The 14,563-nt window shown below is 47.0% G+C and overlaps 1 protein-coding gene across 2 annotated transcripts in view; it reads right to left on the reverse strand.

Moving 5' to 3' along the window:
• PARVA (parvin alpha) overlaps nt 1-14,563 on the reverse strand; it is a 182,177-nt gene that overhangs the window by 22,120 nt on the left and 145,494 nt on the right. For both annotated transcript variants that reach the window (XM_022555643.3, XM_022555644.3), the window contains 5 exons: nt 13,270-13,289; nt 11,524-11,585; nt 10,739-10,807; nt 7,577-7,678; nt 6,780-6,852 (listed from right to left, as the gene is read on the reverse strand). In XM_022555643.3, coding sequence (XP_022411351.1) covers nt 6,780-6,852; nt 7,577-7,678; nt 10,739-10,807; nt 11,524-11,585; nt 13,270-13,289 — 326 coding nt within the window. The remainder of the gene's footprint in view (nt 1-6,779; nt 6,853-7,576; nt 7,679-10,738; nt 10,808-11,523; nt 11,586-13,269; nt 13,290-14,563) is intronic.

The raw sequence follows: 14,563 nt of genomic DNA on the forward strand, positions 1-14,563 counted from the left end.
TTATTTAGCTTGTTCCCTGGGGATGCACTCTCCAGTTTAGTCTATCATGGATATTTTTGGACTAGGGTCCTAGTATATGGACATGCATACTTATGAGTGGAATTGCTGGTCATAGGGTATATTAGTTTTCTATTGCTTCTTTAATGTATTACCACAAATTTGGTGGCAATCCAAATTTATTATCTTACAGTTCTAAAGGTCAGAGTCCAAAATGTGTCTCACTGGGATAAAATCAAGGTATCAGCAGGGTTGTGTTCGCTTCTGGAGACACTAGGGGAGAATCTGTTTTCTTGCTTTTTCTAGCTTCTAGGGGCTACTAGCATTCTTTGGCTCATGGCCCCCTTTCATCTTCAAAGCCATCAATGGCTGGTTGAATCTTTCTCATGCTACATCATTCTGATGAGTCTTCTGCTTCCCTCTTCTCTTGTGATTACACTGGAACCACCCAGATGATCCAAGGTAATCTCTCCAGCTCAAGATCCTCAACTTAATCACATCTGTAAAGTCCCTTTTACCATGTAAGGTATTAACAGGTCCCAGGGATTAGGATGTGGACATTTTGGGGCAGGCCGTCATTCTGCATTTAATACCACAGTGGTATTACAAATATTACATGTATTGATAAGGACAAACAGAAACAGCAGTTTTTGTACATCCTCGTTAATACTTGATATTATCAGAGTTTAGAATTTTTGCCACTGGTCTGTACACTATCCCTAAGGGAATGGGGAAGGGAAGTTGAACCATTTCCCATATTTCCAGCCACTGACCAAATCATTCCACAGATAGTATTGATCATCCACAACTAAGCTGCCTTCACCTGCCTGGATTTTCAGCATTGTTTTAAGTAGCTTGGTCCCAGCTATTTGACTCCTTGTATTTTAGATATTCCATCAGCCTGCTGGCTGTCTTACATGCAGGCTTCATTCTTGCCTTGTAGTAAGTTTCTTCTAGTCCCCACCTGTCTGTTGTGCTGGGGTCTTAACCATACTCAATGATGAGTCTATTGGATGATGATAACAGGGTAGGCATGTGCATTTGAAGACACATGGCATGATACCCTAAATAGAAAGCCACAGCTTCATGCCCATATGTCAACTGCTCCACTGGCCATGAACTTGCTGCTAACACTTGGCTTACACTAATTGGGGTACTAAAAGATTATGAAGCCTGGGCAGCAAAAGTCGTCTGAGATGGAAACTCAAAGTTTCCAGGGGATTTCAAGGTATAACAGAGCTTTGAGTGTCAAACAGCATGGCAGAGGATGCATTTTCCTGACCTTAAAAACATTTGCCATGAAAAATGCCTCTGCCACATCCAGTTTGATGTTGAAACACCCTCAAAGAATTACCCAGATTAGCCCCTTTTGAAAGTCTGCAGCATTTACTACTGAATTTCACCTCCCAGTTAGAAGCAGAGAAACAAGAATGCTGGGGTATACCTCTCACCAAGTATGGTCTCACAAAATACCATTTCAATTCTCCTTTACGCACTGGAAATTTTCAGCATGGGCATGGTGCCCAGTATAATAGCAAATAAAACAGATGTGTTTTTCCATTCATAAATGGTCAGGAAATTTCATAGTAAGCAGTTTAATATTTATACAAGAAATGTCATCTATATACTGAAATATCCCTATAAATTAATTGATATTGGGAAAACTGTCTTAAGGGAAATAAATGCTTGAAAACTGAAGTATCAGAAGAAGTACTTCCAATCTGTAACCAGGAAGTTTCATATTAAGCAGTTCAAGAAAACAGACACAGAAATGCTGGCCAGACTATCCTGCTATGTCTCTCCTACCCAGAAGCAGGGTGCTTATCAGCTGGCCACAGGACACTCAGGGTCTACTTCTAAAGGCATTAGCATGGCTATAGTGGCCTTGCAGGGAGACAACCCTGTGAGGGACAGCAGCCTTGCTAGAGGTCCTCCTCTGGCAGTGACCAGGTACTTAGAACAAGGTGATGATAAGTGACACTAAGGGACTGGCTTTTGTTGACCAGAGCTGATAGTTACTGAGGTCTGGAAAGAGTCATGAGACAGGGACCAACCAATGTCTTCACAATCGACCTCTCGCCTCCAGTCTTCCTGCTTTCTTCTCCAGCTTCATGAGTAAAGGCATTCCCACAAGATATTGTCCCTAACCCTTCCAGTTTCTCTACATGCTTTCCTGTTATACACCAAGAGAGAATGGAACAAGCAGAAGACTTGCAGTGATACAACCACAGCCCTGATCTTCTACCCGAACTCCAGTTCCGCTTGTGCCAATGCCTAGGTGTCAACCTCAAGGTTTCCAAAGCTGACACTCTTATCTCCCCTCCCAAGCTTGTTTTTTCCTCCTAGGTTCCCCAGTACTGCTGATGGTGCCCCACATCTAAATATCTGTTCTTCACACTGCCTTCCAAGTCATCTCTCTGGAATAGAGCTCTGATTACATCACTCACTTGCTCAAGAAACTTCCATGACTCCTACTGCCTACAGAATCAAGTCCAAACTTGCTGCCTTGGCATCAAGTCCCTCCAGGACTTGCTTCACTGTAATCAACTATTATTCAATTCATACTCTTAATATTCCAGCCAAATAGGTAACTGCTATATACTCATTATTAGGTGTCAGGTGCTGTGCGTCAGACATCATCACATTTAATCATATAATGTGCATGTCCCTAGGATTTCCACTTTTATAGACATGAAAACTATGACCAGTAAGTTGCCCAAGGCTGGTGGGGTAGGGCCTGGACCAAGGTCTGTCATGGCTTAGCCACATGCTTGGCTGTCTCATAAGCTAAGCCCTTCCCCATTTCCCAGGCAGGACATTTGCTCACATGGCCATCCTGTCTGGGATGCTTACTCCTCTATCCTAATGTCTAAATACAAAAGCCCTGGGGGAGAGGAGACAAGATGGAGGAGTAGAAGGACATGAGCTCACCTCCTCTTCTGGAAACACCAAAATCACAACTAACTGCTGAATAACCACCAACAAAAAAATGTTGGAACGTACCAAAAAAGATACCCTACATCCAAAGACAAAGAAGAAGCCACAATGAGATGGTAAGAGGGGCATAATCATGATAAAAACAAATCCCATACATGCTGGGTGGGTGACCCACAAACTGGAAAATATATAACAGAGGTTCTCCTACAGGAGTGAAAGTTCTGAGCCTCACATCAGGCTCCCCACCCTGGGGATCTGGCAATAGGAGGAGGAGCCCCCAGGGACTCTAGCTTTGAAGGCCAGCAGGGTTTGATCACAGGAATTCCACAGGACTGGGAGAAACAGAAACTCCACCCTTGGAGGGTGCACACAGGGTCTCGAGTGCACCAGGACCCAGGGTAAAAAGCAGTGACCACATTAAGAGACTGGGCCAGACTTACCTGCTAGTATTGGAGGGTCTCCTGCGGAGGCGGGGAATGGCTGTGGCTCACTGTGGGGACAAGGACACTACTGGCGGCAGTTCTGGGGGGTACTCATTGGTGTGAGCCCTCTTGGAGGACACCATTTTCTCACCAAGACCTGGCCCCACCCAACAGCCTCTAGGCTCCAGTGCTGGGACGACTCAGGCCAAACAACCAACAGGGTGGGAACACAGCCCCACCCATCAGCAGACAGGCTGCTTAAAGTCTTCCTGAGTAGACGGCTGCCCAATAAACACACCCCCTTACACGGCCCTCCCCACCAGAGGGACAAGACCCAGCTCCACCCACCAGTGGGCAGGTACCAGTGCTTCCCACCAGCAAGCCTGCAGAAGCCTCTTAGACAGCCTCATTCATCAGGGGGCAGGCAGCAGAAGCAAGAAATACAACCCTGCATCCTGCAGAGCAGAAATCGCAATCACAGAAAGTTAGACAAAATGAGAGGGCAGGGGAATATGTCCAGATGAAGGAAAAAGATAAAACCCCAGAAGAATAACTAGTGAAGTAGAGATACACAATCTACCTGAAAAAGAATTCAGAGTAATGATAGTAAAGATGATCCAAGATCTCAGAAAAAGAATGGTGGCACAGATCGAGACAATATAAGAAGTGTTTAACAAAGACCTAGAAGAACTAAAGAACAAACACAGTTGAACATTACAGTAAGTGAAGTAAAGAATACAGTAGAAGGAATCAATAGCAGAATAACTGAGGCAGAAGAACAGATAAGTGACCTGGAAGACAGAATGGTGGAAATCACTGCCATGGAACAGAATAAAGAAAAAAGAGTGAAAAGGAATAAGGACAACATTAAATGCAGCAACATTCACATTATAGGGGTCTCAGAAGGAGAAGAAACAGAGAGAAAGGGCCTGAGAAAATATCTGAAGAGATAATAGCTGAAAACTTCCCTAACAAGGGAGGGGAGACAGTAACCCAAGTCCAGGAAGCACACAGAGTCCCAGGCAGGATAAACCCAAGGAGGAACACACTGAGACACATAGTAATCAAACTGACAAAAATTAAAGACAAAGAAAAAATATTAAAAGCAATAAGGGAAAAGCAGCAAATAATGTACAAGGGAACTCCCATAAGGTTATCAGCTGATTTCTCAGCAGAAACTCTGCAGGCCAGAAGGGAGTGGCATGATGTATTTATCAGGCTCCCTAACTTCAGACTATTACTACAAAGCTACAGTCATCAAAACAGTGGGGTACTGACACAAAAACAGACATACAGATCAATGGAACAGGATAGAAAGCCCAGAAATAAACCAATGCACCTATGGTTAATTAATCTATGACAAAGGAGGCAAGACTATACAATGGAGAAAAGACAATCTCTTCAATAAATGATGCTGGGAAAACTGGACAGCTACATGTAAAAAACTGAAATTAGACCATTCCTTAACACCATACACAAAAATAAACTCAAAATGGACTAAAGATCTAAATTTAAGACCGGATATTATAAAACTTTTAGAGGAAAATATAGGCAGAATGCTCTTTGACATAAATCGCAGCAATATCTTTTTTGATCTGTCTCCTAGAGTAATGGAAATAAAAACAAAAATAAACAAATGGGACCTAATGAAACTCAAAAGCTTTTGCACAGAAACAGAAACCATAAGCAAAACGAAAAGACAAAGAAAAGACAAAGAATGGGAGGAAACATTTGCAAATGGTGTGACCGACAAGGGATTAATCTCTAAAATTTACAAATAGCTCATGAGGTTCAATATCAAAAAACAAACAAACAACACAATCAACACATGGGCAGAAGACCTAAATAGACATTTCTACAAAGAAGACATACAGATGGCCAAGAAGCACATGAAAAGATGCTCAATATCGCTAATTATTAGAGAAATGCAAATCAAAACTACAATGAGATAGCACCTCATACCAGTCAGAATGGCCATCATCAAAAAGTCTACAAACAATAAATGCTGGAGAGGGTGTGGAGAAAAGGGAACCCTCCTACACTGTTGGTGGGAATGTAACTTGGTACAGACACTGTGGAGAACAGTGTTCCTTAAGAAACAGAGGTTCCTTAAGAAACTAAAAATAGTGCTACCATATGATCCAGCAATCCCACTCCTGGGCATATATCTGGAGAAAAACATGGTTCGAAAGGATACATGCACCCCAGTGTTCACTGCAGCTCTATTTACAATAGCCAAGACCTGGAAGCAACCTAAATGTCCATCAACAGATGAATGGACAAAGAAGATGTGGCACATACATACAATGGAATATTACTCAGCCATTAAAAAGAATGAAATAATGCCATTTGCAGCAACATGGATGGACCTGGAGACTATACTAAGTGAAGTAAGTCAGACAGAGAAAGACAAATATCATATGATATCGCTTATATGCGGAATCTAAAAAAAAATTATACAGATGAACTTATTTACAAAACAGAAACAGACCCACAGACTTAGAGAATGAACTTACGGTTACCAGGGGGAAGGGTGGAGGGAAGGGATAGATTGGGAGATTGGGATTGACATGTACACACTGCTATATTTAAAATAGATACCAAACAAGGACCTACTGTATAGCATAGGGAACTCTGCTCAATATTCTGTAATAACCTAAATGGGAAAAGAATTTGAAAAAGAATAGATACATGTATATGTATAACAGAATCACTTTGCTGTACACCTGAAACTAACACAACATTGTTAATCAACTAGACTCCAATATAAAAGAAAAAAGAAAAATAAATACAAAAGCCCTACCTGGTCCAGTTTAGCCCAAGTCTTACCATCTTCCCCTACAAATGCACACATTGCTTCAAGCACAAGCATGGGAGGGCTGCTGGAGCATTTTGCTCCTTTTGTATTTTTTCAGCCTTAACATTTGCAACCTAAACCTGACAAATCAAACCTTGTCCTTGGGCAGAGTTGGAGCAAGCAAAGGGCAGAAAAGGGAATTATTCTCCGAGTAGAGCTGCCTGTGATGACCCCTGTATCTTCCCCCTGCCTACCTGGGAGATAGTTCTTGGGCAGGTCAGCACCCTGTCCAGGCACAGAAGAACCTGGAAACCAGGCCAGGACAGTTCTTGCAGCAGCACCTCCGCTCTGTGACATGCCTGCATGGGTCCTTATCCCTATGACCCCATGTGTGGGATTTCAGGTTCTGCTTTTTTTCCCTGAGGCCGTGCGATCTGCAGCTAGCAAAGGATGCCCAGGACTAAGCAGTGTGCCCTGTCCCACCTCCCCCTGCAAATGGCAAAGAAGGCTTCAGAAAAGATAGTCTTCCCTCTGGTATCAAACATGAGCCTTGCTCTGTGCCCTGAAAACTTGTGTGCAGGGGAGGGTCTCGCCTATAGTCACCAACCCAGGGAAGAGCAAAGTACCTTCTGGCCGTGGTTTTGGCTTTTCCAATCCTCCGTCTTGCATGAGCTCAAAGGCAAAGGAGACGTTCAAGACCTGGAGAGAGAAAGGCAGTGCATGAGGTGCTGCACACTCATTCCTGGACCCTTGGGGCTCCCTGTGACCTGCCCCTGGAAAGTGAAGGAACCAGCACTGTAGCCAGTGGGGCAGGGGCTGAGCTAAAATGAGGCTGCCAAACTGGGCCGGCCATGAGGAGTGTGAGGCAGGCCCAGCCTGCTGTTGTTGAAGCACTCCCAGAGGAGTTAAAAATCCTCTCCCTGTCTCACTGTGTTCTTGCGTCACTGCCAGGACTGTAAACTCAGGGACATAAGTGCCCACAGTTGAAAGGATCAGACAGCAAGACATGTTCAAGAGGCAGAGAAGGGTTTCTGCTTGGGACCAAATGCCCCTTGTCTAGCAGGTGGGCTGGGGCAGCCTGGGAGAGGCATCAGAAATCGGCTAAGTGCCGGCCTCAGGTCTGACCAGCCTTGCAGCCACCTGTCACCTCTGGGGAGAGATGAGGCTGGGCTGTGGCCCCAGGCAGGAGCATACGGCTAGGGGACCAAGGTGCAGGAGAGGGAAAGCTGTTCAGGATGCTCAGTGGCCTGTAGGTAGCTGCGTCCCAGCTCAGCTGTGCATCACAATGAGACCCCCATCCAACCACTGAAGACTCTGGGCAGAGGGGAAGCTGCCGCCTTTTCCCCAGATGGCCTCAGCAGAGGTGTGGGCAGACGGGTCGGGCATGTGGGCTCGGGCCTCCTGTGATGTCACCTCCCCTAACCTTCTGTTCAAAGCTGTCCGGGGTCAGGAAGAAGCTGTGCAGGGGCACGAAGTAGCCCTCCAGGAGCCCCATGAGCAGCACCAGGTACACCCCATCTGCAAACTGGAGGGAGAGAGACAGGTGAAGGCACTGGGTCCCTGAGCGCCCCAGCCCAGGCCCTTCCAGGGGCACATCAGCTTCCGTGTTGACCCCCGCAAAGGCTATATCCCCAGGCAGGCTGCTGGCAGTGGGTGAGGGGCAGTAACCTAAGGCAGGAAGGTCTGCTCTGCAGCAGGCCTGCCCCATGTCTGGCTGGTCCAGCACAGAAGCCACAAGCCCATGGTCCTGATCTCAATTGGTCCAGTATTTATTGAGTACCGACTATGTACCAAGCCCTGATGTGGCACAGGGACCACAGAGGTGGGTCAGGTGTGGCCCCTGCCCTGGAGGAACTCATGGTACAGTGGCGAGACTGTTGTGGAGGAAATGCAGCCGCTGCTCTGATGGAGGGAAGCATGCTGGCCTGCATGAGACTGACGAAGGTCACTCATCCCACTGAAGGCAACAGGGAAGGCTTCTGGAGCAGGCGCTGCCTGGGTGGAGACATGAGGGATGAGCTGGAGTTAGCTAGGGAGGGCAGAGGGAGGAGGGAAAGGGGATGTCCAAGGCCAACGGCATGAGGCTGCTAGGGCTACTTCTGCTTTATGAACAGGGAAAGATCTAGTGTCACACCGGCCTGGGCATTCTCCCCTCTCACCCTCGCCTTATTACTGCTTGAGAGGCAGCATCGTATAGCTGTTAGGAACGTGTGCTCTGGAGCTGGCCTCTAGCTCTACCACTTATTAACTGAGTGACTTGAGCAAGTTACAGAGCTTCTCTGTGCCTCATTTTTCTCACCTGTAAAATGGGGACAATAATAATATAGTATCTAATTCATAGGGTTATCATGCGGCCTAAACCAGTAAGTGTGTAAGGTGCCTAGAACACTGCTTGGTGTGTAGGCAACACTTAACACATACTAACTACTGCTATTTCTATCCGGGAAAACAACAAAGCAGTCAGACACAATGTACTGGCTCTTGCTGATAAAGCACAACTGTGTGCTCAGGGCCGTGGCAAGAGGCTTAGAGCTGGTCCCGGCATCTGTGGGATGAGGGAAATTTGAAAGGAGTAGGTGTTCTGGGTATGGAGAATGGCCTGAGCAAAGTTACAGAGGTCAGGTGCATATCTGATATTCTAGAACCTTGCAAAGGAGGCAGGGCCATCAAATATTTGTATAAACAACAGTTACTAGAGTTCACAAGAGGTCAAAGTTCTTGGAATCATCTTAGGAAACTTTAAAAATCCTAGACGGAATTAGTATTCTGTCTGGGCTGGGCCCAGTGTCTGAGCTCTGCTGGGTGACTGATTGGTGGGCCTGTGACTCAACCTTGGTTATGGGCAAACAACCTGGAGTATGAACTTGACCTAGAAGCAGCTTCCTCCCTGTTTCCATCCATCTGGCTGGTAGGGCCTGAGCATGACTCATCCCAGGCCACCCCAGGGTGGACAATGGGAAACAGACCCCAGCAACCGTGTCAAAATCACGGCCCGCCCATGGAACTAGTTAACTAGGCCTAATTCTGGCTGTGGCTGGAATGGGTTGAGAATGAAAGAAACGAATCTGTCAACTCAGGGGAGCACCCTGGGTTAGGGTCAGGGTTAGTCACAGCTGTGAGTACCACTGACCTAGACTGCTCCCGCCCCTGACTGCTGGTTCCAATGACTTGGTGGTAAAACTCGCAGATAGACACCAGATATGATCGGCAGAGGCCCCTTCCCTGCCCATGGGGAAGGGAGAGCTCATTCCAGCCCTCTCCAGGAATCATTGCTTCTGCAGCGCGTTCCCTATCTCCTGAAGAGCATATGAAGCTGCCTCCAGAGTCCAGACACACCCAGGCAGATCTCAGTCACAGACCCGGGCATTGCCTTTAAAAATAATAGGAGGTGCCCCTGTGTTCAAAAGAAAACCACACTTTAGAAGTTCATTGCGAATGAAAAGAGGTTGGGAAACAGGATACATTACATGGTACAAAGATTATACCTAATAAAGATTAGTTATTAATTATAAAGCGGGGGGTAGGGGGGAGGAGCTTTACAGTAGGGAAATCTGGGGGATGCCCACTTAGCCAAGTGGTCAAAGTTACCACCACCAGGAACAGAACTGATGGAGAAAAGTGCCTGAGAAGGGACTTCCCTGGTAGCGCAGTGGTTAAGAGTCCACCTGCCAATGCAAGGGACATGGGTTCGACCGCTGGTCCGGGAAGATGCCACATGCCGTGGAGCAACTAAGCCCGTCCGCCACAACTACTGAGCCTGAGCTCTAGAGCCTGCGAGCCACAACTACTGAAGCCCACACGCCTAGAGCCTGTGCTCCGTAACCAGAGAAGCCACCGCAGTGAGAAGCCCGTGCACTGCAAGGAAGACCCAACACAGCCAAAAAAATATATATATTAAAAAAAAAAAAATGGCCTGAGAAGAACACAGCATTGCCTCCATGGTACTGTTCCTGAACATGCATAACCTGGTTCTAATCATGAGGGAGAAAAACAGAGGCATTCTATGAACTAAATGGCCCGCACTCTTCAAAAATGTCAATGTTATGCAATGAGAGGCTGAGGATTTGTTCTCTATTAAAAAGAAACTAAAGAGACATGACAACTAAATGCATCAGGTGAGAATATGAGGACAACTGTATTTCTCTGAACCATGTGACACGGTCAAGAGTAGTCACATATCAGTGATTTCATATGGTTTAACCTAAATAGATTAACATATTGTATTGATGTTAAAACTGCCTGAATTTGATGACTATATTGTGATTCTGAGGTATTTAGGGGTGGCGAGAGAGAAAAAAACCCAAATATGGCCAAATGTTAACAATTGGTATATGTGCGTGAAGAGTACATGGGGATCCATGATAATATTCTTGCAACTTTTCAAAATAAAATACTGGAAAGAATTCAGAGAAATTCCATGCAGTTCACCCCTCTGAGGGAAGAGAGAGAGAATCCCCTCTCCCTTCCCCAGAAAACCTCCAGGATCAGGGTGGAAAGCCCTCCTGGCAATGTGGCTGGGGCAATGGGAACAGTGGCTGTCCAGCGGGGCCTTGTCCCCCACCCTGCACATGGGGCCGTCACCCACCTGGGTTTCCAGTTCCGTGACCTCCAGGTTCAATTTATTCAGGTGCTTGTTCACGAAAGTAATGAGCGTCTAGAAGAAAAGCACAAGCCAGACATTGAGATGAAGACTCTCACCCTGGAGGCCGCCCCTGTGACTCAAGCATGATGACACAGGACGAGACCCAGCCAAGATCTCGGGCCCGGGATCCCTGTGCCGAGCGGAGTGAGGCTGAGCAGCCTATAAGGCTCTTGCGAAACTCCTTGAGTCCACAGGGAAGGATGGCCCCCAGGACTGGCAGTCCCATGCACTGTGCAATTCCAATAGCCAGGTCCAGAACTGTGCAAGGAGCAGGGAGTGCTAAGAGGGCAGAGTGACAGGCGGAGTGTCCTAGCCAGGCTCAGGGGGCCAGAGGAGAAATGACCGCCTTGGGTCCCTCCTTCCAGTCCCCCTAGGTGCAGGTACCGGTGCCAGGGAGACAGAGGGAGGTCTGTGTGAGGAGCAGGGATGGTGGGGTTCAGTGTGGGTGTGGAGACACGGGACCGTAGCCTCAGAAACCCCCAAGAGATGCTGTCATCCCAATGGGAGAAGAAAGGGACTGGATAAGGCATCCAGTGAAAACAAGACAGGTAAAACGGACATCAAGCAGGAAAGCTCTGTGCTTGTGGTGGTCTGGTGATGACAACAGTTTCGGGAAGCTTGCAAACTGCAGGGGGTGGGTTTTCCAAATGTTTTCCTACATCTCGCTCCCCTCCCTCCCTCCCTCTCCCCTTCCCTCCCTCCCTCCCTCCCTCTCAGGCACCTCCCACCTTTTTCACCACGTTCAGCTTGTCTGGTGCGTGGTCAAACAAGGTGTCAAAGGCATCACGCTCTGAAAACAGAGGAAAATGTAAAGTAGGGCCCAGAGCTGATGCCAACCCAGGTCCCAGAAACGAGCCTCTACAGGCCACATGGTCAGCTCCAGGTGGGAATTCTTTGGGATATGAGACTGTGCTGGGAAACTGGGTTTGGGCAGAGATTTGGGGTTGATTCTTATCTTAGGGGCCTTTTTCTCTCTGTGTAGATGTAGGTGTGTGTGTATCCACCCTCGACATCAGCCCTCTTTGAGCTGGGGTTCAGGAGCTCTGGCGGGCAGTCTGACTTGGAACCGGTCATTTCTCTTTACTATTTGTATTCTTTGATATCATGACTTAGTCATGATTCTAAAGTGTTTCTGAAGCTTTTTGGAAGCAGAATGTCATCCAAATATCAAATCACTCCCTAATTTTCAAAACCAGCGTGCCCAAGACATACTTCCTGGCAGAGGGCAGATAAGCGGATTGGGAGCTACAGAGCCCCAGGACAGAAGGGGAGCTCCCCCTCTTGAGGGATCAGGTCACTTCAATCCTTTTAGCCTCACTTTCCTCTTCCATAAAATGCCCACTGGGTACTTCCCTGGCAGGCCAGTGGTTAACACCCTGCGCTTCCATTGCAGAGGGCACAGGTTCGATTCCTGGTCAGGGAACTAGCATCCCGCATGCCAAAACGCAGCCGAAAATAATAATAGAAAAAAGGCCCACTGAACATGAACCTCCCCTAGGTGGGTTATGAGGATGAAAGACAAGAAAGTACATTCTCTGTAAACTCTGAAGTATCTGCTGATCTGAGTTATTATTAGAATGATTGGAATATTTCAATATATTATCCACAGTAAATACAGAATCATAGAAAATAGCGAAGCCATTCTCCCTGCAGGGATTTTCCTTGCTATAGCCCCCCTGGTCCTCTGATCTGAGAGGTGAAATAGTGGAGGGATCTGTGACTGGGAATGAGAAATCTCCAAGAGGAACCGGGGCTGGGAGGGTTCGTGGTCCTGGGCTGCCTTTCCTACTCTTTTTTTTTTTGTGGTACGCGGGCCTCTCACTGCTGTGGCCTCTCCCGTTGCGGAGCACAGGCTCCGGACGTGCAGGCTCAGCGGCCATGGCTCACGGGTCCAGCCGCTCCGCAGCATGTGGGATCTTCCCAGACCGGGGCACGGACCCACGTCCCCTGCATCGGCAGGCGGACTCTCAACCACTGCGCCACCAGCCTCTCCTACTCTTGATGAGTAAATCTGAGATGGCCAGAATGGTGATTGTGATCTTGGACATTCACAGACCTTATAAACACACCCAAAGTTCTGGGAAACCAGAGAGGTAGGAGGTGTGATAAGGAAAAAGGCACCTTCTACAAGGGCTGGACAGAGTGGGGAGAGGGTACAGTCCCGAGCGCATACGTACACCTCTTACTTTACTTCCACAATATGCTTAGAGCAAGACTTCCCTGCAAATGCCCAGGACCCATCCAGAAGCCCAGCAGGGTCAGTGGTCTTGTTACTTGCAAGAGGACTGCAGCTGTGGTTACTTTTCCTCTTCCCACCAGTGCGCTGACCCTCCCTACCGACTGGCCCTGTCACCAGGTTGGCACAGACACACATGCAGGAATCAAGCTGAGTGCCTGTTCTTCCCAGCTGCTACAGAATTAACTAGACCCCATTGGCAGTCAGCAGCGACAGAGGACACTCTTATGCAACTCACCATGCCTTCCAGAAAGAGCCCTGCGGGAAAAGGAGAAAGAAAGCAGTGTGACTTTTCTCTCCTCACCCTTGGTGGCAGATCCCCGAAAGCTTCCTTCCTTGGCATTTTATTCTGCACTAAGTCTCCAACTATGGGTGGTCTTTACCACATTACCACCTATTTTCCCCCTCTGCTTTATAGATTTACTGGTGTTTGCATAAAGCCTGGTATAAGCGATGCATAAAGGACTATTTCTTGCCTTAAATAAACTCACATTATTGCTTACAGTTGAGAAAGAATATTGGACTCAGAGATTCAGGATTCCCAACCATGTTTTAGGAGCAGAGCTCAGGTACCATCTCAATGTGGCATTTCACTGCCCAAGTTGCTGAGGGCATCGGCTTGGGGAGGTCAGGTTGGGCTCTCTCCTGTCCATCCTGTGATACCCACCCAAGCTGCACCTGCCATTGACCTAGAATAGGTTTTCTCAAAGAGGGCAGGAACTGGAACCATACTCATACAGTGAAGCAGCAAAGTATTAGGAGCACGAGCATTAGGGTCAGACTACTTAGTTTTAAATCTTACAAAGCCATTTGCTTGCTGTGTGACTTTGGGCAAGCTACCGAACCTCTCTGGGTTTCAGGTCACTTATCCTTAAAATGAGGATAAAATGGTAAACAACTCAATCAGATGTTGTGAGCATTAAATGATTTAATATATAGAAAGATTTTAGCATAATTTCTACTATATACTAAATGCTCAATACATTTTTTTCTCAATACGTTTTTGGTTCTTATTATGTTGGTTTATTCCAACTATACATCTGTCACCTATTAAACAATGACTTGTGGGTAGTGTACTGGGAAGAATGATGAACGTGGAGTTCAAGCCAGGTAGACCAAGGACAGTTTCCTCCTCCACCTTTGGGGTGTGGGGTTTTAGAAGGTGTAATCATTGCTTCATGTGCCCCTGCTCTTTCCACTTGCTCTTCTTGTTCAAAGGAATATAGAGGAGAGTTAGGGGAGCAGGAGATGATACGAACATATTTTGCCCGGTTTTGCGTGCGGCCAGGGCTCAAGCCTGCCCAGGGATCTCAGACCCACGCACACCGACCGTCCTGCTCTTTCTGCTTGAGAACAAAACTTCTCTTTCCCATGACAAAACTCTTACATGTTCTGATATTCCAATTTCTTAATGTAAATGAAAAAAAAAAACAAACAAAAAAGAAACCCCAAACAATCCACCACCCTAAGGTAGAGAGGGGCTTTCTGGGTCATGGCATGTGACCATACAAATCAGATTCAGAAAAGGAAGA

The sequence above is a fragment of the Delphinapterus leucas genome, chromosome 7 (assembly GCF_059928025.1).
Source record: "Delphinapterus leucas isolate spDelLeu-1000000601 "Yukka" chromosome 7, BTC_Dleu_Yukka2, whole genome shotgun sequence".
Taxonomy (NCBI): domain Eukaryota; kingdom Metazoa; phylum Chordata; class Mammalia; order Artiodactyla; family Monodontidae; genus Delphinapterus; species Delphinapterus leucas.